We start from the raw sequence: 22847 nt of genomic DNA on the forward strand, positions 1-22847 counted from the left end.
AGAGACACAGCACTGTCGGCCTCGGCCTCAGCGTGGGTGGGAAGCCATGTTGGGGGCCAACACCCCGATGGTGGGCATGACCACCTCTGCTTCCTCAGCCTCTGATCCACTTGTGCGTTGAGAAGCGCGCAGATGCATGCCCTCCGTCCTGAGACCCCAAGGCCCCTGGGACCGAGCCATCCGGCGATCACTCCGCCCAGATCGTGCCAGCGTCTGAGGGTGCTCCTGCCCAGGCCGCGGCTCCCGGGCAACTGGAAAAACACGCCAGTAATTATGCTGTTGACGGTTTGGTTTGCATCTCATAACAAAATAAACACATCCCCAGACCTGTTATTTTTCAAGCTGACAGCCTGCTCCTGCTTCTGTGGAAATGCAGTTGGCTCTCTCTTGCCAGCTGTTCTGGGTCTCCTGAGCTATATTTTAGGTCAGACGGCTCTTTGTGTTTCCTGGAGGCCAAGGCTGACCCCAAACATCCACTGGACAAATGGGGCGGGGCTGGAGTGTCCATGAGACGCAGCAGGGAGCCTCCAGGTCCCTCAGAAAGCCACAGCGGTCCCATCAGTTCAGACCACCATCCTGGCTCCCGGTGATCAGGATGGAAGTTTCTGGAAGAATACAGGGGAGTTCACAAAATCAGTCTGAAAGGCTACAGAACAAAAGGCAGGCCCTTTTCATCCACGGGTGCCACCAGTGCCACCATCCGTCCTGAACGCGCCCGCCATGTTGTCTGATGGCTTTGGACTTGGTATCCCTGCTTTCTCCTTCTCTCTCTTCTGAAAGGAAGATGCGAATTCCTGGGGAAACAGAGGCAATGGATCTCTCCTGAGTCCTATGTTCTGTGGGCCAGGGGACGTGAGACTCAAGGGAGCAGAGACAGCCCCTCACCTTGTTCCCTCACTGCTCCTGTCCTCTGGGAAGCCAGGCAGTGCTCCACACCAGTGCCAGCGGGTAGAACTTTCCGGGTGATGGAAAGTGAGCTGAAATGCTCCCATTCGAAAGAATTCACTCCCTTTTACCAAAAGAAGAGAGATTCAAACGTGGTCTCCACCCTCTGCTGAAGGTCCCACCAGATCCGGTTGCTGGTGTGTTGGATTTTGCAGTATCTTCTTCCTCCCTCCTCCCTCCCAGACCTCGCAGCTCTGTCTCTCGGCAGCAGCTCCTGGTGTGGGTGCGACACTTCCAGCCCTGACGTCTCTCTCCCAGTGCCTGCAGCGTGTTTGCTCTTGGCAAAGCCAAGCCTTCTTCCAGGTCGCTGTGCCCCCAGTAGACAAAGAGAGGGCTGGCGTGCGTGCTGGGCACGCACTCCAGGTGCATCCTGGGAATCTGGACAGTCCAGGAGGTGGGTGATCCCCGCCACAGAGCCTGATCTGCTGCCCACCCTCCCACCCAGCCACAGGTGGGGGCGGTTTCCAAGTGCATTCTGGAGGGGCAGCGAGCTCTGGAAGGTCAAGAAGGACAAGGAAGCATGCTCCTACCCTTCTTTATGGATAATGGCCGAGATCTGGATGAGCCCAAGGGGCAGAGTTAAGGCCCAATCATTTTGTGTACAAACAGAAACTGGGTTTTTGAAAAATGATTTACTTGTTTCCTTTCCCTTGCCGCATGTGCCACCATTACCCAGCATGGCCAGTGGTCAGAAGTGGCCTCCAGGCAGATGCCTGGGAAACCCCGTAAGAGCCGCCACTCTCCAGAAGCAGGTCACACTGGCCAACATTCCTCGAGTTGTTACTGGGCATGGGATCCTTAGCCCGGTGACTTCCACGCCTTATCCCGCGTCACCTCGTGGCCACCTCAGAGGGTGGATCCTGTCACTTCATCCCACTTTGTGGATGAGGAAAATGAGGCTGAGAGAAGTCAAGGAATCAGCTGGGGTATCGTAGCTGGTGGGGGTCAGCCTGGCCTGCAGCCCCCTGCGGGGGCACCTGGTCTCCAGCGGCAGCTCCCGACGCACCTGCCAGGTCATTCCAGACCCCAGCTGTCCACTCACGGTGCCCCACCGCTCCTGAGAACCCAGGAGGTGCGAGCTGTCCAGCAACACGGAGGAGCAGACACGTGCAGCCTGAGCTCCAGGGTCCCCTGACCTGCAGCCAGCCAGCTCGGGTGACCTGCCCAAGGTCACACGGCAGGACAGCAGCTGAGCCGGGATTGGAACGCAAGCCCAGGGGCCTGCCGAGCTCTGCTCTCTGCCTCAGCCACCTCGCAGGACGGGCCGACCAGCAGTTTGCGTAAGCAGGGGACCCAGCGGGAGAAGCCCACCACAGGAGACCACAAACCCCACCCGCGGCGACCAAGGCCAGCCTGGGCCACGCCCTCTCTGGCACTTTGATAACCGTGTTTGCTCTAAGCACAGACCCAGGGACCAGCTGTCCCACACTGGGACAGCTAATCCTGTTCCCTCTGCATCTCAGATTCCCTGGGCCCCTCCCCTAACTGGCCAACTGCTGGTGGCCCGTGGGACTCTCGTTCATCTAAATATCAGCCTCACGCATACGCAATGAGAAACGAGTGGCTGCTGACCCCCGAAGTGTGTGACTGTCTCAAAGCAAAAGCAAAACCGTGCCTTCTGCATGGTGGATTCATCCCACGAGGGTTCATTGCACAGCGGTAAACAGGCACCAGAAGGCCATCGGGGGTGCTGGCCATGTCCCCAGGGTGGGGGTGAGGTGCAGTGCAGCTGGGGGCTTTGTTTCCTTGCTTAGAAAGAATTAGAAACCGTGCCCGGAGGGCCCCGGCCTGCCTCGGGGTCCTTCTTCCTTCCGAGAAGCCTCTCCTCGGCGCGGCTTAATGAAGCTCGTCACTCAGCATTCCTTGGCGGAGCAAGCCAGGGGCGCCAACACCACCACCCGCTCTCGATACGACGTGCTCTTCGGCATGCTGGGATCTGGTTTAAGGCCAGGCAGGTTTTGATTACAGAGTCAATCTTATTTAAAAGTTGGCCACCCTCGGGAAGCTTCTAACAAGTCACTTTAAACAATGCATTCTCTGGTCACCTACAGCTCGAGAGTCCCATTCATCCAAATGGCTTTGCCAGGATGCCGTGAACCGCTTAGCAGCAGGGGCGGTGGCCCCGATGGGTTTTGTGGAGAGCAAGGCTGCGGCACTGAGGGATGCTGCTGTGTCGTGGACTGAGCGACGGGCGTCAGGCCCCTCCCGAGGTCCCCACCGTGGCTCACTGGGCCCTGAGCGTGTGCGGAGTGCTAAGCGCTTCCCAGGATGTCGCTCAACCTCTGGACCATCTGGCGAGCTGGGACCTTACCATCCCCACTTACGGAGAAGGGACCTGAGGACGGGCCACCCGCCCGGACCCAGAACTCAGGTTCAAACTCACCCATGTCCTTGACAGTAAGCCAGGGATCCTCAAGTGATTGGAAGTAACGTGCCGGCCACTGTTGAAAATGTCACTCTTCCCCTGTATTAACACACAGACGGCAAAACGAGTGTGCCCAGCCCTTGCTTTCCTTTTTTAAAATAGTTGCTTTGAATAAGGAATTCTCACAAAGTCACAGTGCAGCGGTAAGTCGCTCTTCAGTCATTCAGCAAGTCTTTATGGGATGCCTGCTGTATGCACGCCCGCTGTTTGCTGGGTGCTGGGAATCAGCAGGAAGGGTAAGTGGAGGGGAATATGTTGGGTTCAGAGGTATAAAGAAAGCGACAGCCTGGAAGGCGGTGGGCCGGGAAGTCACCCGGACGAGGTGGACCTGCCAGGAGGTTGTGGGGGAGGCCCAGGAATAACCCCAAAGAGACGCTCCTACGGGGGCGGGCGCGCAGGGTTTTTGATCAGGGGACAGAGAGCGTATTTGCAGTTTGGAGGGCCTGTGGTTCTGTCACGATGCAACTCCAGCGTTGCGGCCGGATCTGGGTGCGGTCGTGGACGATGCACACGGGCGGGTCCTACGCTGTTCCTGGGAACCTCCACCTGTGGGAACAGGCCCTGTCTGCGGAACCCTGCTCCAGACCCTTCCACCAGCTCTCTGGCATTTCAGTGCCACCTCTGCAAACCCAGCCCCTGACCCACCCACCCATCTTCCTAGGTGTGGCCTTTCCTAGTTACCCCAGGTGTTCCCGTCAACCCCCGTCCAGCTTGGGATCCCCTCAGGGGCTCGGATTTCAGGACCCTGGACAGAGAACGTGGGTCATGATTCCCAGGACCTGTGGCCCCCGTGCCCTGCCCCTGCCGGGGCTCCCACCAGCCGGGGTAGCTGAACCCCACAGAGCACCAGCTTCTGTTAACCATCCCTCAGTGCCCGTGGCAGGCCTGTCCCGCTCCTGAGCTCAGGAGCACATGTGACACACTTGCCTGGCCAGCATCCACCGAGAAGGGACAGACCGTTTGCTTATTGTGTAACACTGCAGGCCTCTCCTGCTCCCTGAGCGAGTGCCCCGGCCAGGGCGCCTGTGTCTCTGCCGTCCACTTGGCCTTCCCCGCGTGATGCCTGTGCTCCGAGTTCCTGTCCCTCAACCCGCACCCCCTTCCTCAATCTGAATCCAAAAGGCTAATGACCTTGACCCCCGAGACTCACTGAGTTCAGCCCTTACCCAAGACTTCTCGCCCCCAAAGCATCTTTCCATGACTGTCCAGACAAGTTCCCGACTAACGCCTCATGCCCGCTGAGTCTCCATGTTCCCAGAGGGACCCACACAGGCCCCTGTTCTCTTCCAAAAATCTGGTTGACCCCATGCGTCTGGTTCCCTACCAACATTTCGCCTAGACATGTGTCCCCGCCTGTCATTTGTCTCAGGAGTCTGCCAAATTGTCATTTTGAAGAAGGAGAGAAAATTTTAGCCAAGGCGATGATCACAAAAGGTGTCTCAATGAAATATCAGCTTCAGGGTCTCATGACTGATCGCTCAAGCCAGGTGGTCGGTCGACACTCGCTTGTTGGAAGGCTACAGCGTACCAGGTGCTAGGACCTGAGGGTACAGCTGCCAATAGGATATCGTACCATCTCTGACCTTGAGGAAGATACTGATTAGGCCATTAAATAATTACATCTTCATGAAATTTTTAGGAAGGAAATTTACATGCCTCTCATGCGGGAAAATAACATGCATATAACCTCTTCTATTCTAAGAGGTCAGAGAAACTTCCCTGGAGAAGTACCTTTGAGCTGAGAATTGAAAAAAGGGGGAAATGAACTTGAATGAAAAATCGGGTGGAAAGAGAGGTGTCCGGGCAAAGGTGTGCAAAGGTCCTGAGGTAGGAGAGCGTAGAACTCAGACAGCAGATGAAAAGACGCGGTGCGGACAGGGTGTGGTAAGGGGATGGGCCAGTGGAATGGTGCAGGAGGAGGAGGTGGGGCCAGATTATCTGGAACCCCGAGAGCCACATTAGGAACCCAGGTTTGCCCTAAATGCATCAGGAAGTCTTTGAAAAGTTTTTTTTTTTTTTTTATTAAAGTACCGTAGTGACATTGTTCTAGTTCCTATCACCTGCTGGGCAGTGGGGAGAAGGAAGGAAGGAAAGGGGTACGGCACCAGCCTGCGAGAGCAGGGCGGTAGCGCAGCCATGCATTGTAGCTCAGGCTTCCTACAGGCTGACTTCTCCCTGTTTTGCTACAGCATCTGGGATTCTTGGGCCACAGGTCCCTGGGTTTTTTGGAGGGGTATCGCAAGTTGGCTCCAGAAGTCGGCCATCTGTTTCACAGGTGTTTTCCAGGGCTCCAGCCTTCCAGAAAGTGCAGCAAAGGGATTGAAAGTGTGTGTGAAGTTAGGGGAGATGTCTGACCCATTCACAGACTGTGCAACCTTGGCAAATAGCTTGGCCTCTCTGTGCCTCTGTCTTCCCATCTGTAAAGTGGGAGCCCTCGCAGTGACCTGCCTCGGCCTTTGCGGGGAGGACTAAGCTGTGAAACCGGAGGCACCCTGCCCAGTACAGAGAAGGTACTCGGCAGCTAATGACTGACAGGTCACCGCGTGCAGGGGTGATGTCTGCCCTGCTTCCCATCATCCTTCAGTGCCTGGTGCAGTAAGGACTGAAGGAGCCAACAGCGCCCAGTGGCTCTCCCTGATGACCCCACGGGACTGCAGTGACCACCATCTTTTATTCCTCCCAGCAGTAAGGTCGCTGGTCCTGTGTTGCATTCTTGAAGCTCCACAATGATGAAAGCGTTCGGGCTTATTCCTGGATGGAGGGCCGGAGGAAAGGTGTGCTCTTCCCCTAAGAGGTTCTGCTGGGGACGTTTTCAGATTGTGTCTCCACAGCGGAAACAGTACAGAGAGCCAGAGGGTCGATCCCAAAAGAGCCAGGAGCCAGGCCAGGTTCCCAGGACCCTGAGGTGAGACCAGCCACTCCTCCACGGAGCTGGAGGCGGCTGCACAGAGCTAGAGGAGTCCCAGGTGGGAGCCCGCAGGCCGGAGAGCCCTCTGCTCTGCTGCGCCTGCAGGTCCCCTGCGGCCCGGGCAATTCCTCCACCTCGCGGCTCTTCTGAGGCCCGCCTGCTCCCACCCCCTGGGAGGACGGGAGGCGGGGGCTGCAGCACCCTCGTGCCCAGGGCCACCCACACTTGGAGAAGCTCTGTTGTTTGCTCCATTATCAAACAGAGCTGTCGCTGCCTACCTCCTGGGGTGGTTGTGAGGATTCGCCAGAGCACATATAAAACTTAGATGCCATACCAACCCCCGTTATTGTCATGGTTACATTATGATGGCCTTTCTTTTTTTCAGTATGAAAATTTCAGATTCAACTAAGACCTTTCTATGGTTGCAAAATGCCCACAACATAAAACGTACCCCTAGTATCAGCACATTCGCCATGATGTCATCTCCATTACAGGTATTTTAATCACCCCAAAAGGGTGACGAGGCAACCACCAATCTGCTTGTCGTTTCCACGGATTGGCTGACTCTGGGTATTTTGTATTAATAGAGTTGTATAACATGTAGTATTTTGTAGTATTTTGCTTCTTTCACAGAGCATACTGTATTCCAGACTGATCCCTGTTATATCATTTTTTAAAATTTCATTCCATTTCATGGATGCGTAGTATTCCACTGTGTGGATATACCACAATTTGTTTATCCACTCATCCATCGACAGATTTTGGGCTGTTGCCCTTTCTGAAGAGTGCCACTGTGAATATTCATATACAACTTTTGTTTGAACACAATCTTTCAACTAGTTTAAGTAGTAGGAGGACTTTTTTAATATATGTTGTCCAGCTACTTAGGAGAGAAAGGAAAGAAATAGTGAAAGGATAAAGAAAGAAAAGAGGAGGACTCCAGCTTCTGTGGTGGATTTCTTTTCATGGCCAGCCTCAGCGCTTCGGGGCCTTCCAGAGGAACCAACCAGAGAGGCTGGTCTCAGGTCTTTTTCTCCCGCTCTTACCTATAGCATCCCCCAAACTCAGCTCCCTGCTGGAACTCTCTGGAGGCTGCATGTTGTAGCGCCCTGCACGGGGGAAGCTAGCCCGCCCTCTCCCTCCCTCAGAGACAGTGACAGCGGCTGTCAGTCCAGCAGCATGGGGGAGGGGGGCAGGCACTAGTCAGCGTCCATGCACACAATCTCATCGCGTCTTTGGCCAGCTCCCACCAGGCACCGAGGGTTAGAGGGAAAAGCCACCACAAGGAAGCAGTAGAGCCAGACTCCAAACCCAGGTCACCTGAGGCTGAGCAACGTCCCTGCAGAGCTCAGTGACACGTCAGGCTGTCACTCATCCGGGCTCATCTCAACTGGGCCTGTCTGTGTACTCACCTTAGCGTGAAAGGGATTCGATATGAATTTGGAAATTCCATTTCAGGAACCTGGCACCGCCTTGGGGAGCTCATGCGACATCCGTCGCTGTGCGTCGAGCAGCTGTTACGTGTGAGCTCTGAGCTAGCCCAGCCTTTCTCGACTGGATTCCTCACTGGATCCCCAGAGCGAAGCACATGATCCGTGTGACTGTGTTCTTGACGTTTGAGAGCATGACGCGTGACTAACACTGCTTCTGATGTGTGGGGGAAAAAACTAACCCAGGACCTCCTGGGGACACCAGGGTCCAGTTCTTGCAGGGACTTAGTCTCAGTTGTCCCTGTTTCCCAGCATCTTGAACCCAACTCCTAGGTATAACATAACTCCTTGCTGATAGGGATTTTGTGGACAGAATACACACGAGCCCTTATCTGTCACACGTCCTGCTTGGCAATTTCGAACACGATCCTGTTTTACGGTGCAGCCACTGAAGTACTCAGGGAGCCAGACAGACAGTAATCCACCAGTGATCAGTGACTGCGCACCAGCAGCGTCTTCTGGCATGGCTCATGTCCCCAGGTCTTGGGTAGGACTGCAGGTGGCATTTGTGAATAATGGGTTTTTGTTGTTGTTAGTAAGCGTTGCATCAGTCACCGTAGAGACATCAGGGAGCAGGGCTGGGGTCTCACCCTAGGCAAACACCTCTGGAAAGGGACCGGCGTTCCCGTCCATGAGAGCCGTGCCCGAGGCGCAGGGCGTCTGGTCACGGACAGTCAGCAGGGTTTTGAGTCCGCGCTGAAACGGACCCATCTGACTCAAATGGTACCGGTGGCTGGAAAAGCAAGATTCACACCTGCAGTTGGAAACCAGCAGGGGTTTGGACACATCAGAAAGGCTCATCGCCTGCTTATGTCAGAGCGGACCTGTCAAAGAGGCGGAAACCCACGTCCCAGGAGAGCCAACGGAGCTCGCGGGGTCCGGGCATCGCAGGAGCCGCGCAGCACTGAGGAAGGACGCGTCCAAGCAGTTCCAGAGCTTGAGCAGATGGGCAGGAGAAGAGGCAGGGAGGGGCGGAGGGCGGGGAAGGAAGCTTGATTCACAGGCCCGGTGTGACGCCGCCGAGACTCCTCACGTGTCGCCTGTGCCCTGGGCACCAGGGCTGGCAACCCCAGCCCACCCAGCTCCCTGATCCTCACCGTACCTCCGAGACGTGGCAGGGCCTGGTTCCCGTGATTAGGAGGCACCAAGGCGCTCCTCTGCCTCTTCTCAGGAAAGAACGGGGGTGTCGAATGGCCATTGTTGCTAATGGTTTTTGAGCCTTGGTTTTGAAGCTCCTAACTTCTTGTATGAAATGTCCATCGAGCCCCCCATGAAGAGGCGTCCATGGGCGACCCGAGGCCCCAGAAGCTCCCCCACACGCAGTCTGGAAACCCCTAAGCTATGTGACAAATTCTCTCGTAAAACACTTTTAGGTCCCGGGGAATCGGCAAATTACCTCCCCAGGGCCTGCGTCCTCTGCCCAGTCTGATCTTTTCACATCTCTCATCCGACCTGAGATAGGCAGACAGCCCTGGGAACCTGTGGGTGGGACACGCGCTGTCCGCGGCATGTGCTGAGCCTGCGGGGATCTCTCAGGCCAGGAGCCGTGCCAGCCTGGCGTTTGCAGGGGCAGCCACAGGGCTTGTTTCCTGTCTGCTTGGCGGTGCTTTCTGACCTTGCTTCCGTGCAGCCGGTGAGCGGATCTGGCAGGCGCCCAGGGAGGAGGAGTCTGTGAGCACCGTCGCTGTCCTTGGACCTCCAGCCCACCCAGGCTGCAGTCCAAACCACCCGGCCCTGAAGTTCTGGCAGTCGAGATCCTCGCTGGGCAGCGCCCTAGCACGGCCCAGACCCCGGTCCTGGAGAAGCAGTAATAAAAACAGTGACAGTGACCATAAGCAACCTTCTAGCATTCCGTGGGCCCGGCTGCCCAACCTGTAGGAGACCCCTGTTCTTTTCCCATCTGACATTTAGGACCCCATTTCTGGTACCAGTTTCTGTGTGAGCTGGGGTTTTCATCTGCAGGCAACAGTTAATTAATTCTCTTATTCCATTAAGTCTTCGAGCAGCTCTGCGGCGAAGATGGTGTTCCCACCCCCAGCTTTAAAGGTGAGGCCGTCAGTGAGCATCCGGTAGCCGCATGACCCACCCAAGGCCACACTGCCAGTAGCTCCTTACGCTGCGACTTGAACGGCTCCTCTGATCTCGGCGCCGTCTCAGCCACTTCAGATTCCAACACATGAAGGTCGGTGCATTCAGGACATCTTTGTGGTGACGTGGAAATGGATGAATTACTGCCATATTGATCTTGGCCACTATTGGAACAGACCCAGGGGAGTGTAAGGGTGGAGAAAAATCCGTTCTCAATTATAAACTCAGAGAAAGTGGAGCTTATCGATACAGTTCGGTGTTGTTTAATGGTCATTTAAACTCCTGTCCCTCCCAGATGAACTGACATGGAACTGACCTTTGTAGGAGCTGATCGAGCAAAGCTGTGGGAAGTGAGTTCCCAGCCTAGGGAACGTTAGGAGGAAGGACATGCACCTGGGCTGAGTGACCACCATCGGTCCCCCTGGCTGGACGTGGGGACCCAAAGAGAAACGGGCATAAGGCTGATGGAGCCTGTCACGTTCCAGGCCTGTGATGGACATTTGAGGGACACAGGGCCCTCGGGTAGCCTGCCGTCACAGGACTCGAGCACACAGGCCGGGAACACAGGTGCGCAAAATCAGAAGAGGCCGGGCCAGGGCAGCACCCGCTTCTGCATTTCCAGCAAAGAATACGACCTTCCCTCCGATCTCTCTTTGCCCAGCGCCAGCTGTGGCCTCAGCCACGTGTGGGCCGCACCCAGGACACAGGGCGACTCAGACGCCGTCCTTGCTCCATTTGGCAGATTAGAAAAACGAAGGCTCAGCGAGTCTAAGGGACCATTTTAAACACTCAGCAAGACAGGGACGGAGGTCGGAGGGGAACGCCCACCATCTCTCCAGGAAGCCTCTGTCGCAGGCGCGTTCCCTCTTCAGATCCCGTCTTTGGGTGTCCTCCAGAAGGGACCAGATCAAATCAAAGGCGATCATCGATTGTCACATGGGCATGCGGGACCTGGCCAACCGAACGTTCTGCCCATTCGAGATGCCCCGTGGCACCTGAGCACCCTCCGATTGCAGAGAACCCAAAGGTAATCGGATCGAGTTCACGTGCAGTCATGTGTGCGCGTGGCGGCTTCCTTCTCGCTTCTGATGGGACACCCTGTGGCCACCAGGTGCTGACTCCTCAGCTCCCTTTCCACGCCGGCCACCTTGAGGAGGGGCTGGCGGGTCCTGGGCTCTGGCTGACCTACGTCAGAGCAGCTGCCTGGGACCGGCTGCGCGTGTTTGAAAGGAGAGATGGGGTCGCACCAGGGTTCCAGGAGGAGCGAGGCCCCCAGAAGTGACTCCCTGCCCCCCCAACGCCAGGTACCCTTTCCGAGCTGTGCAGCTCTCCTCTGTAACTGAAGGCGCATCGGTTAACGCGATTGGCTTTGTCACCCAGGTGGCTTTGACATTTGCTGCCTGCCTGCATGGAGGAGGGACTGTCCCCCCCTTCCCCAGGCTGCTTGGCATTGGCCTCCCCTGAGCTCTCGGTCTCACCCGGGTCACAGGGACCTACCCGTCTGTCTGCCTCCCCCGACATACGGGCGCTACTTGAGGACAGGGGCAGGGGCCACTGCCGTCCCTTCTTCTGCTGTTCCGGGGCTTTGGCACAGAGCCTGGCCTGTCAGAAGTGGGAAGTCACGCCACCCAGGAGCAGACAGACCTGGCAAACGCTGAGTTAGGAAAGCACAGGACGCTGAGTCGTTCCGAAGATGGAGTCGACAGGGCCAGCAGGTGACCAGCCTCTGCGCCCTGCCAAGGAGTTGGTATGGTCCTCCACTGAAGGAGAGGAAGGGCGGGAGGCGATACCACCAGACTCGTGTTCCAGAAGGATCCCCGGCCGCTTGCTGGGGCCACTGTCGTGGCTGTTGCTATTGCTGGTGTTCAGTTCCTAATCTGAACAGGCTTCCGTAATGACTTTAAAAGCCTAGGAAAGACTCACAAGGAGCCCCCCACCAGCCTGCTTTTCTGTGCACTTGGGTTCTTCATAGAGAGAAAAGCTTTCTACCCCTGTGGGGTGTGACATTTTTCCTGTGATGACACATCCCTCCATGGATCCACATGCCTGGACCCACAACTCATCTTGTCTTGCCGAGGACGATCCAATTTTAAAACAAATATTCTGTGAACTTTCAGGAAACCAGGACTGTTGAGCCTTCTGGATAGGCCCTTGAGGACCTGGTGGATTTAGAAAGTATGCGGACTAGTGATCGTTACTGCTTTTCAGGTATCCTTGTGGGAGAATCCCATATGCCTAAGGGGGAGGGATAGCAGATTGGAATACTATTCAGCCTTGAAAAGGAAAGCACACATGCTTCAACATGAGTGGGCCAGGACAAGCCGTGCATGGGAGACAAATCCTGTAGAGTTAAGCAAAGTCTCCAGGAGAGTCACAATCATCCAGATAGAGAGGAGAACCATAGTTGCCGGGGTCCAGAAAGGGAGGAATGGAGAGCCATTGTTGATCAGCCTCCATTTGCCAAAATGCAAAAAGAGCTCTGGGGTGGTTGGCACTGACTCTGTGCCCACCAAGGGTCAAGGTGGTCATTTTTACTATGTGTTGTTTTACCACGATGAAAAATCAGAAAACAGTAGGTCAACCACCATGGATGTTGCTGCTGAGGATGAAGCTAGAGAGATAGTCACATGGAGCGTCCCCACCGTGGGGACGGTGGGCGCACTAGAGGGGAGGCTGGGGATCCCCAGAGAGTCCCCTCTGAGCTCAGATCCAAGGTGCCTCACCCCACGCGTCTCAGTCTGCCCACCTCCGTCCAGCCCCCATCCTCCGATGGTCACACGGTTGCCCCCATCCTCCGCCGGTCACACGGTTTCTGCTGTCCGATGGCCAGTGTGCCGTGGTCCCCAGGGCCAGCCCAGTATGCCATGGTCCGCACACGTCTGGCAGTGCCAGGCACTGGATCCTGAATCCCGACGTTCACAGACATCCTGTGCCGGCTTGGCTGGAGCCCTTCGTCCCCGCGGGGGCTCCGGCAGGCCCTTCTCAGCACCCTGCACGGGGAGGCTGGGCAGGACGGCCCGAGGAGTGCAGCCGCTCTGAGCTGGGCGCTGCCCCCTGCAGCCCGGGTGGCCCAGCCTCTCCGTGTGCTGGCCCAGGTGCCAGCAGACAGGCCCCGCCTTGCTGTGACCCTGTACGCCTGGAGCACCCTCCCTGCAGAAGCCTGGGCTCCCGTCTGCTGGGGGACCCGAGAGCCACCCCTCCTCTTAGGTCTCCATTCCCCAGGCTGTCACCTGACCCACGGGGAGCCAGCTTCCAACTGGACACCAGCCTGGAGACGGAGCTTCCCTGGGGCGCCTCCCACTCTGAGCTCCAAAGAACATCCCTGGGCCTCATGCACAGAGAGCCTTCCAAGTTCAGATCAGGTCGGGACTCCGCTGCTCTCCCTGGTTCATGAGATCCAAGGCATCTAATACTCAAGACGGCAGTGATCCCACTGCATAGCGGCTGACGTCGGTCAAGGGCTCACCTCCTCCCCCAGGCCCGCGGCCCGGGTCTTCCCCGCATGACTCCAGCTGACACTCCGGCCGCTGGGCTCGTGACTGTGGAGCTGAAATAACTTGCTCCAAGACTGGGTTCTCCGCAAGAGGCCACGGGGAGCAGAAGGAGACGGGAAGAAGAGAATTAACTCCCAACATCCATCCTTGATGTACAGCAGAGCTTCTTTGTCTTGAGAGGGCGCACATCCCCCAGGAATCTCATTAAAAAGCAAAGTTTAACTCATAGGTCTTGGGTGGGGCCTGAGACCCAACCGCAGCTGGTCTGCAGACCCGACTGTGACTCGGGAGACATTAGCGACCCTGGAACTTTCTCATGCACATGGGATGGAATTCATGCATCCACCTGCTCGTTCCTTCTCTGGCATTTGCAGAAACCGTCCAGCAGCAAAGTGAACCAGCTTCGACCCTGAGTGGTAGGTTCCAATCCCGGTCTGCCCTTTCCCCCCACAGATGGCTCCTCTGAGTCTCAGCCGCCCAGTCCGTTAAATGGGAATGAAGCGCACATTTTATAACACCTGAGAACATCAGGTGCAATTAGATGCAGCAAGAGTCTATCATGAGGCCTAGGACTTAGTAGATGTTCGATAAATGGCTTATTTTATTACTCACGTATTCGCCTCTTTCAGCTGAGATGCCCCTAAGGTTCCCAGTAGGATTCTTTCAGCATTTATTTATTTATTACTTATTTCAGCCAAGATTTCCCTGTGGCTCTGACGGTTGCAGCTATGGGTCCCCGTTTCCCCCAGGAGATAGAGGAACTGCCGAGAAATAAAAAGCCTGACTTCTCATCCGTTCCGCCAAAGTTAGAAGGGAATAGAAGAGACAGGTCCCAGCAGTGAGCCATGGGAATCACTTGGCACATGACTCAGCCAGCAAGAAGGAGTGAGAAATGTGTGTGAGTGGGAGAGGGGGCAAGTGACTGGAACCGGATAAAATGTCAACAGATCGCGAGCTGCTAATTATTTAGAGAGAACTAAATATTATGGAGGCAATTATCGACAGGCGTCTGAAAGCAGCGCAGGAGAACTTGGTCCCCAGCCGAATTCCGACTCCTTCTGGAGAGGGGCTGGGGAGGCCCAGCCTCCGGCATCCAGAGCAGGCAGTTTACCCAGAGGGAGCAGGGGAAGCAGGGGTCCCCTGGCCCCACCGGAGGAGCCAATCCAGCAAGATCCTGGGCTGAGTTCATGGTGCTCAGCTTTGAAAGGGGGCTTCATCCACGAGCTCCAGGCCTGGAAACCGCAGCCCCTCCCCCAAGATGTCATCTTTTGAGACGATTTCATGTGGAAGCATCGCTAAGTAAATTCGCTAAATGCCTATTCATCCCCGTCAGATGGGGACTCGGTGAAGCGGTAAATGTGAAAATAGCCCCAGCTCAGACCCTGAAAGCCGCTTTCTGGGGTTGCCAAATGGAGCCGCAGCGGCTGACCCTGGGAGGCAGGAGGCTCCGGGAGAGGGGGCGCAGAGCCCGCCTGGCCCGGCAGTCCCCCCCGCAGAGAGGCCCCTGTTTATTATTCCCAGTGCCGGGGACCCATTCAGAGGTTAACTTGTCCCGTATTCATCAGAACGACAATAATGAACTGTCGCAGAGAGTGGCGAGGGGTTGGTAAATAGGAGCTGCCGAGGGCGGAGATGGAGAGGGCCTCTTTGTGTCTGGGAAAGGGACATGGTTTGAATTTTTTTTACATAGGTTGATTTAGTCTCCTCTCCTCCCAGCCGCTCCTTCAAGCCCCTGTCCTTTGGCCAGCGACAGGTGCCCGGTGCGAGGCCCAGCAGGCTGTGCCCTGGCAGGCACTGGGGCTGGCGCAGGCGGGGGCGCACGGCTGAGCGGGCACGTGGGTCCCTGCACGCGCGTCCCGCGCGTCCTGTCCCTGTGGGCCGGCGGCCGGCTCAGCCCCGAGCCCGGGTGACGGATGTACCTCTCCGCAGACACGCGGGGCGCTCGGCAGGCTCGGAATCGGGTTTATTTCAGGAACGGGCCGGGACGTGGGCAGGCTGGTTTCACTGCCGCATCGCCCAGCCGCTCGGTGCCACCCACCCCTGCCGGAGTTCTGAGCGGGTCAACACGCGGCGTCCAATGGGAGCGCAGGGGCTCAGTGGCGAGACTGCGGAGTCTCGAGGATGTGAAGGAGGGGCGCAGGGCGCCGGAGGCAGAAGGAGCAGGCAGCGCGCACGTACGGTGCACCTACTGTATGCCCTTCCCATGCGTGCCCTTATTCATTGGTGGGGGGGCGGGTAGGACCTACTATGTGCTCTGCGTGTTTAAACCTCAACCGCCATCCAGAGAGGATCATGGCTTATCCGTGGACACACAGCTGACTTAGCAGCACTGCTGGGATCTCTTTCCAGATCCTTCTGCTTCTGGTGCCGAGTCTTCACTTTGTACAGCACTGTCAAGCTTCTGGAGGGTCTAGCCTCCTTCCTTTGCACCGCCTACGCTTTCTCCCAACTCCAGACGATGCTTAACCCCTTCCTTCTGAGCAGAACGCTCCGCGCAGACAGCCTGGTGATAAAGGACCTGTCACATCAGCACCGTTTACCTGTTTGGGTTTATTCAGCGGAAGAGGCGACTGCGTTTCTGGCAGATGGAGACCTGTGTGACTGCCTTTTAAAATACTGTCACAGCTGTATGCACAAGCTGATTAGCTGTGACTACACTGCTGGTGCCGAGATTGATGGCGGTAAATTTGGGATAACAATGCTGGGAACGATGTCATCCGTTTGTATTGCATGGCATATTTTTTTAAAGCTCTCTCAATCAGTAGCCCAGTGGTTACGGAGGACGCGGTTTCCATTCATTCCCGAGGCCTTCGTTGCCCCGGGGGCAGCCAAAGGAGTCCATGCAAACTCAGCGCCCGGCGATTCGTTCATTCATTCATTCATCGGACATGGAAGTAGCTCCTACTATGTGCCAGTGATAAACCACACCTAGGTGCTGTCCTGGTGCTGCTCACCTTGTATGGGAGGCAGATGGTGACAAAATAATAACAATCAAGGGGGTGTGATGAGGGAGGGAGGAGGAGGTGGGTGCTACTTAAGGTCAAGTGGCCAGAAAAGGCCTCTCCGGAGAGGTGACATTTGGAAAACCTGGTTGAAAAGAGCAGGCCAGCAAAGGGAAGATACACAGCAAAATCTCCCAGGGACAGTGCGTGCAAAGGTCCTGGGGCCACCCTGTATTTTGCATCAGGCTGCACACTGGTGGTTGCCAAGCCCAGTGCTGAGCCCTGGAGATTCTAAAACCTGTCACATGCAATGACTGTTCTCCAGGAGCTCTCAGGACAGTGGAGCGCATGGGAGAGAGCTGCCAGACAGCCATTCAAATGCAGGGGTAGGACCATAAAGAGGACACCTTACCAGATTGGTGATCAGGACAGGCGGTGTTGGGCAGGGTGACACAGCGAGACCTGGATTCCGTGGCCCAGGAGGGAGCCAAGACCAAAGTCTCCATAGTCCCCCGGAGGACCCTGACTTTCCTCTCCATTTATTTCCGCAGGACGAATGACCAGCTGGTGGCGTTTCTCTCCCGATACCGAGACATGAATTTCCTGAAGTCACACGGCCGCGACAATGCAAGGTAGCACATTGTCCCCTCCCCCTGCGCAGAGCAGAAATGCAAAGTCTGACGACTGGGGGGCTTCCTTCCAGACTGGCTCGATGCAACCGGAGATAAGTTGAGGCTGGCGGAGGGAGGCTATGGCCATCCTGGGCAGGACCTGAAGTGGCCCCTCCTGTCCACAAGGGACAGAGATAGCACAGTGTTCCTCGTGCCACAGCCCTGTCTAGCTTTTCTCCCCAAAGCATCTTTGTGAATCTGTCGTCACGACGACCCTTTGGGCAGGGCAGCCACGGTCCATTCCCATTGTGCTGATGGGAAGACTGAGGCCTCGGTCGTTCAGACAGCCAGCCAGTGACTCACCAAGTGCCAGCTGAGTGCCAGGTGCTGCTCCAGCACTAAACGGGTCCAGCAGCTGACTCCCCAGGAATTCACTGCCTGGCAGGGAGGAGTCTCCTGCCAGCTGGAGTTGAGCCCAGAGGCCCGGCTCCCAGCCCTGTGTCCTCCCCACTACCTCCTGCTGCTCTCCAAGATGTCGGCAGGGATTGGAGTCTCCAGAACCCCGACCTGGATCCAGGATGGCTCCCTCCGTGAAAGTGAGCCTGGTCCAGAAAATAGCTCTCCAGAGGCAGATCGGCCAGAGGTGATGCGGTCTTGAGCGCCCCCTGTAGGAGACAGCTGAGTTCTGCCACGGAAGGCGGCGTACCTGGCAGCTCAGGGACCTGGTAGCTTGTTAACGGGCTGTTGGACTCTTTTGGTGTTTCGGTTTGCTTTGTTTTAATTCAGGTGTTTTATTTGAAAATTAATAGCTCCATGTAAAGACAGGAGTCTCACCAGGCGTGGTGGTGCACTGTAATCCCAGCGGCTCTGGAGGCTGAGGCAGGAGGATTGCAAGTTTGAGGCCAGCCTCAGCAACTTAGGGAGGGCCTAAGAAACTCAGTGAGATCCTGTTTCAAAATAAAAAATAAATAAATAAAAAGAGCTGGGGGGGGGGGGGGATGTGGTTCGGTGGTCAAGCACCCTGGGTTTAATCCCTTGTACCAAGAAAAAAAAAAAAAAAAAAAAAAAGCCAGTAATATTTCCCATGAAAATCCAGATTTCCAGCTAGTCTTGAAAACCCCAACGGTCCTGGCACTGCCTGAATGTTCTCGTGGTAGATAGTGCCCAGCTCTTAGGCAAGCCCGTCTTCAGCAGGTCACCCGGTCCTCACCTGTCTGCTGCCCCAGCCTGGCCCTGCACGGCCGCTATCCCTGCTTAGATTTTCTCTGCCCCCCCGCGAGTGGAGGTGTCCCCTTGGCTGGTCCTGTGGCTCAGTTTTCTTGCGTATCCCCAGCATGGCGCCACATCGAGCCATGACCTCCACATCCCAAGCCTTCGACATTCTTCCAGAATCCTGGTGTCGCTTTGTCTCCCTGAGTGTTAACTGAGTTCACCCCGCGCCTCTGGCGCATGGTGCCCGCCCACGTCGCCGGCCTCCGCTACACCGCCAGGAGCTCCCGGGCTTGAGGGTGCCCGGTCCGCGCTGCGCGCACGCGTTCCCCGCCTGTCCAGGCCAGGAGGGCCGGGAAGAACAGAGCCACCGTGACTGCCCCCTCCAAGCCGCGCGTGTCGTGCGGAGGTGAGGTCGAGGCTGCGTCTGGGGAAGGAGCCCGGCCTCAGTTCACCAGCGCAGGTCTGAGTCCCTCCGCCCCGCGCTGAGGTTTTGCCCCGTCAGTACGTAGTCCCTGAGCCTGTTTGCCCGGCTCTCTGCTGGGAACTGGGGACAGCACAGTTAGTCTCAGGCTGTGAGGTGTCCCTTTCTGTGCTGGACGTCGGATCTGCTCTGCCTAGCTGTGCTGCATTGGGCAGGGGGCTTCACCTGTCTGAACCTCTTCCCTTACCTGTGCAGAGAACACCAACAGGCCTACACTTACGGGGTTGCGGGGAGGACTCAGCGAGATGGGGTCTGTACAGCATTTGGCACAGTAAATACCCATGACAATGGTGGAGGTGATGGTGGTGATGGTGATGGTGGTGATGATGGTGATGGAGGTGATGGTGGTGCTGGTGATGGTGGAGGTGACGTCCTTGTTGGGATAAGCATGGAACTAAAATGTTTCTGGGAGAAGAAGCAGGTGGCGAACAGGCCAGAACCGTGCCTGAGGGGGTGAGTAGTCCCATCTAACGGGTCACAGCGGTTGTTGACAGGTGGCGCCCAGATGGCGGGGGCAGGGTAAACGCTCAGGCTGAGATGTGGCCCACGCCTCCAAACCCCTGGACAAAGCTCCCTGGCCAGAGTGGCTCACAAGCCTCCAGCGCTGCTGAGGCCCACAGGGATTCTCTGCCGTCCGCGAGTCAGGGCAGGAGGCTTCCGCGGTGACTTAGTGCACCAAGCTGCCTCCTCTGCTCTCGCTCCTTGCTCGGCCAGGCCCTCACTTCCTGTGTGAACAGGCTGTCCACAGCCCATCTTCCACCAGCTCTCCCAAGGTGCAGAGCTGGGTCTCATTGCGGCTATGTCGGCAAGAACCGTGTGGTGGAAAATGACAAAAACCCAGTTCAAACCTGTGTAAGGTTAAAGAAAGTGATGAGATCATGTAATTGAAACTTTGGGCTGGCCTCAGGTACGGCTGGATCAAGCAGCTCACACAACACCATCCAGCCCAGACTCTCTATTGGGTTTGTTTTCTTGTGTGTTTATTTAATTTTCCAGCTCCAGGTAGTGACTACTGCCAGCTAAATAAGTCATCTCAATTTACAGATAAGGAAACTGAGGCTCAGAGAGATGAAGCGACTTGATTGAGTTCACTCAGCTAGGTCAGGGTCAGACACATGCCCAGGTGTGTTCACAGAGGCCCAACTTCTCATCCCCATTAATAAGGTCCCTTTGTGTGCTAGTCCTGCCTTCCTGGACATGCTGTGTGACGTTAAGGCAGCCACACTGCTTCTCTGAGGGTTTTTCTTCCTCTAACATACAGGGGAGTTGAAGGAGGTGGTCTGCAAAGCCCCTTCCCAGTCTAGGATTCTGTGCTTCTGGAACAGTCCTTGTAAGAGGAAATGAGAAAGCTGAGAGCTTGAAAGACAGAAAGAGGGGGCGGGACAAACACGAGCAGTGGGATGCAGAAGAGGCCACAGGGTACCTCTGCTTCCGTTTCCACCCAGCGCCTAACAGCACCACTGACCTTCCGTCCCCGTCCCCAGCCTTTAGCAGACAACGAGGACTTCAGCTCCCTCTGCGGAGAGACGGCACGGAGGCAAATGGGTGCGTTACCGCTGCCCCGTCCGTCCTGACCATCCTGGGGTTCCAGGAAGGGCAGAGTGGTGTTCACGGTTTAAGGAACTGCGTGGAGTGAGTGGCAGGGTGCGCAGTCCCCTCGGGGCCCCCAGCCTCAGGGCCCCAGGCGCAGCCCTGGGACGCTGCGTGGCAGGGAGGTGAGAGCAGTCGGCTTTGCCCGGCTGCCGGGTCGAGACCCAGACGGGGGGACTGAGTGCTGGTGGCTGGTCACAGGAGGCCACTGAGCTGGTGCTTGTGAGCATGTTATCTCATCCCCACCTCACTTGGCAGCTGTTCCTCCATTTTAGAAAGGAGCGCAACTGAGGAGACTTGCTTTAACCTGCTCCAGGTCCCGTGGCTAGTGAGTGGCGGGTGGGCACTGAACCGGGGCTCCGTGAACCTGGCTCAGTTTGACCTCGAGGCCTGTGTTCGCTCATCGCCCCACGATCAGTGATGCCCGAGAGTCAGTGCAGTTTGAGGTTCCGGGCGTGTACCAACGGAAGAGCAGAGTCCCGCTAACCTGAAACGGGGCCCTTTCTTACACGGGCGGAGACAGGTCTTTCTCTTTTCCCAGAACCAGCATTTTCAAAACGCGCTCATGGTGGACCAGGGATGTGTAAAATCCTTTGGGGTCATTTGTAAGTGGGCGGACAATGAAAATTAGATATTGATCTTATGTGTAGCACCAAACGTTTATGTAATCATTCCATCTCGTCTGCGATTTTATGAATATTATGCTTAGATTAGAGCCAAGTTTTCAAAAACAGCTATTTAAAGTTGGCTTAGAGGAAAATAGAAGGGGCTTTCCCACAGACGCTGCGTAAGGCCCGAGCACAGAAGTTAGGAATGCCAGCTCTGAAGCCAGAGCGTCAGGGTGCACGCGCCAGCTCCCGGCACTCGCTGTGTGTGTGACCTTGGGTCAGTTACGTCAGTTATCTGTGTCTCGGTTTCCTCATCTGAAAAATGGGAATGATGCTAATAATGCCAACCCTGTTGAGTTATTGCAGGAATTAACTGGGTTAATATAAACTCTGGGAACAGTTAGCTGTGCACAGGCAGCTGATGATGGTGGTGATGATGGTGATGGTGATGATGGTGATGGTGATGATGATGATGGTGATGATGGTGATGGTGTTGGTGGTGATAGTGATGATGGTGATGATGGTGGTGGTGGTGATGGTGATGATGGTGATGATGGTGGTGGTGGTGATGGTGGTGATGGTGATGATGGTGGTGGTGGTGATGGTGATGATGGTGGTGATGGTGATGATGGTGGTGGTGATGGTGATGATGATGATGATGGTGATGGTGGTGATGATGGTGATGGTGGTGGTGATGGTGATGATGGTGATGATGGTGGTGGTGGTGATGGTGGTAGTGGTGGTGATGGTGATGATGATGGTGATGGTGATGATGGTGGTGGTGGTGATGGTGATGATGATGATGATGGTGATGGTGGTGATGATGGTGATGGTGGTGGTGATGGTGATGATGGTGATGATGGTGGTGGTGATGATGGTGGTGGTGATGGTGATGATGATGATGATGGTGATGGTGGTGATGATGGTGATGGTGGTGGTGATGGTGATGATGGTGATGATGGTGATGGTGATGATGGTGGTGGTGGTGATGATGGTGGTGGTGATGGTGATGATGATGATGATGGTGATGGTGGTGATGATGGTGATGGTGGTGGTGATGGTGATGATGGTGGTGGTGGTGATGGTGATGGTGGTGGTGATGGTGATGGTGATGATGGTGGTGGTGGTGATGATGGTGGTGGTGATGGTGATGATGATGATGATGGTGATGGTGATGGTGATGGTGATGATGGTGGTGGTGGTGATGGTGGTGGTGGTGGTGATGGTGATGGTGGTGGTGATGGTGATGGTGATGGTGGTGGTGGTGATGGTGGTGGTGGTGGTGGTGGTGGTGATGGTGGTGGTGATGGTGGTGATGGTGATGATGGTGATGATGGTGGTGATGATGGTGGTGATGATGGTGATGGTGGTGGTGATGGTGATGATGGTGGTGGTGGTGGTGGTGATGGTGATGGTGGTGGTGGTGGTGGTGGTGGTGATGGTGGTGGTGATGATGATGATGGTGGTGATGGTGATGATGGTGGTGGTGATGGTGATGGTGGTGGTGGTGATGGTGATAGTGGTGATGGTGATGATGGTGGTGGTGATGGTGATGGTGGTGGTGGTGATGGTGGTGATGGTGATAGTGGTGATGATGATGATGGTGGTGATGGTGATGATGGTGGTGGTGATGCTGATGGTGGTGATGGTGATGATGGTGGTGGTGATGATGGTGATGGTGATGATGGTGGTGGTGGTGGTGGTGGTGATGAAGATGGTGGAGAAGGAATGAGAAGACTGGCAGGGACAATGAGCAGTGGCGACAAGCCTTAGAGAAGGAGCTGGCATTCTGGGTGACAGGAGGTAGTATGGGTGTGGCCCAACTAACACTCTCATGGGGAAAATGGGCCCCCAGGGGCTTTGGGCTCTGTCCTTGGTGCTGAAGTGTCGCTGTTTTCAGGACATGGAGAACTTCGTTTAGCCCCCCGGCGCCCTGCATACCCCCTCCCCATCCCAGAAGAGCCACGGGAGTTTAAGGTTCCCGTCCTGATGCAGGAACTCGCAAGGGAGCTGGTGGTCTCTGGAGCTCACCTGTGCTGCGGCCCCTACCTCA

The 22847-nt window shown here is 56.0% G+C and overlaps 1 protein-coding gene across 3 annotated transcripts in view; it reads left to right on the forward strand.

The window, feature by feature from the left end:
- The window catches only part of XYLT1 (xylosyltransferase 1), a 257946-nt gene that overhangs the window by 205401 nt on the left and 29698 nt on the right, over positions 1-22847 (forward strand). For all 3 annotated transcript variants that reach the window (XM_079120851.1, XM_079120850.1, XM_079120852.1), the window contains one exon: positions 16844-16924. In XM_079120851.1, the coding sequence (XP_078976977.1) occupies positions 16844-16924 (81 nt within the window). The remainder of the gene's footprint in view (positions 1-16843; positions 16925-22847) is intronic.

Source organism: Sciurus vulgaris (assembly GCF_902686455.1).
Source record: "Sciurus vulgaris genome assembly, chromosome: 18".
NCBI classification, from domain to species: domain Eukaryota; kingdom Metazoa; phylum Chordata; class Mammalia; order Rodentia; family Sciuridae; genus Sciurus; species Sciurus vulgaris.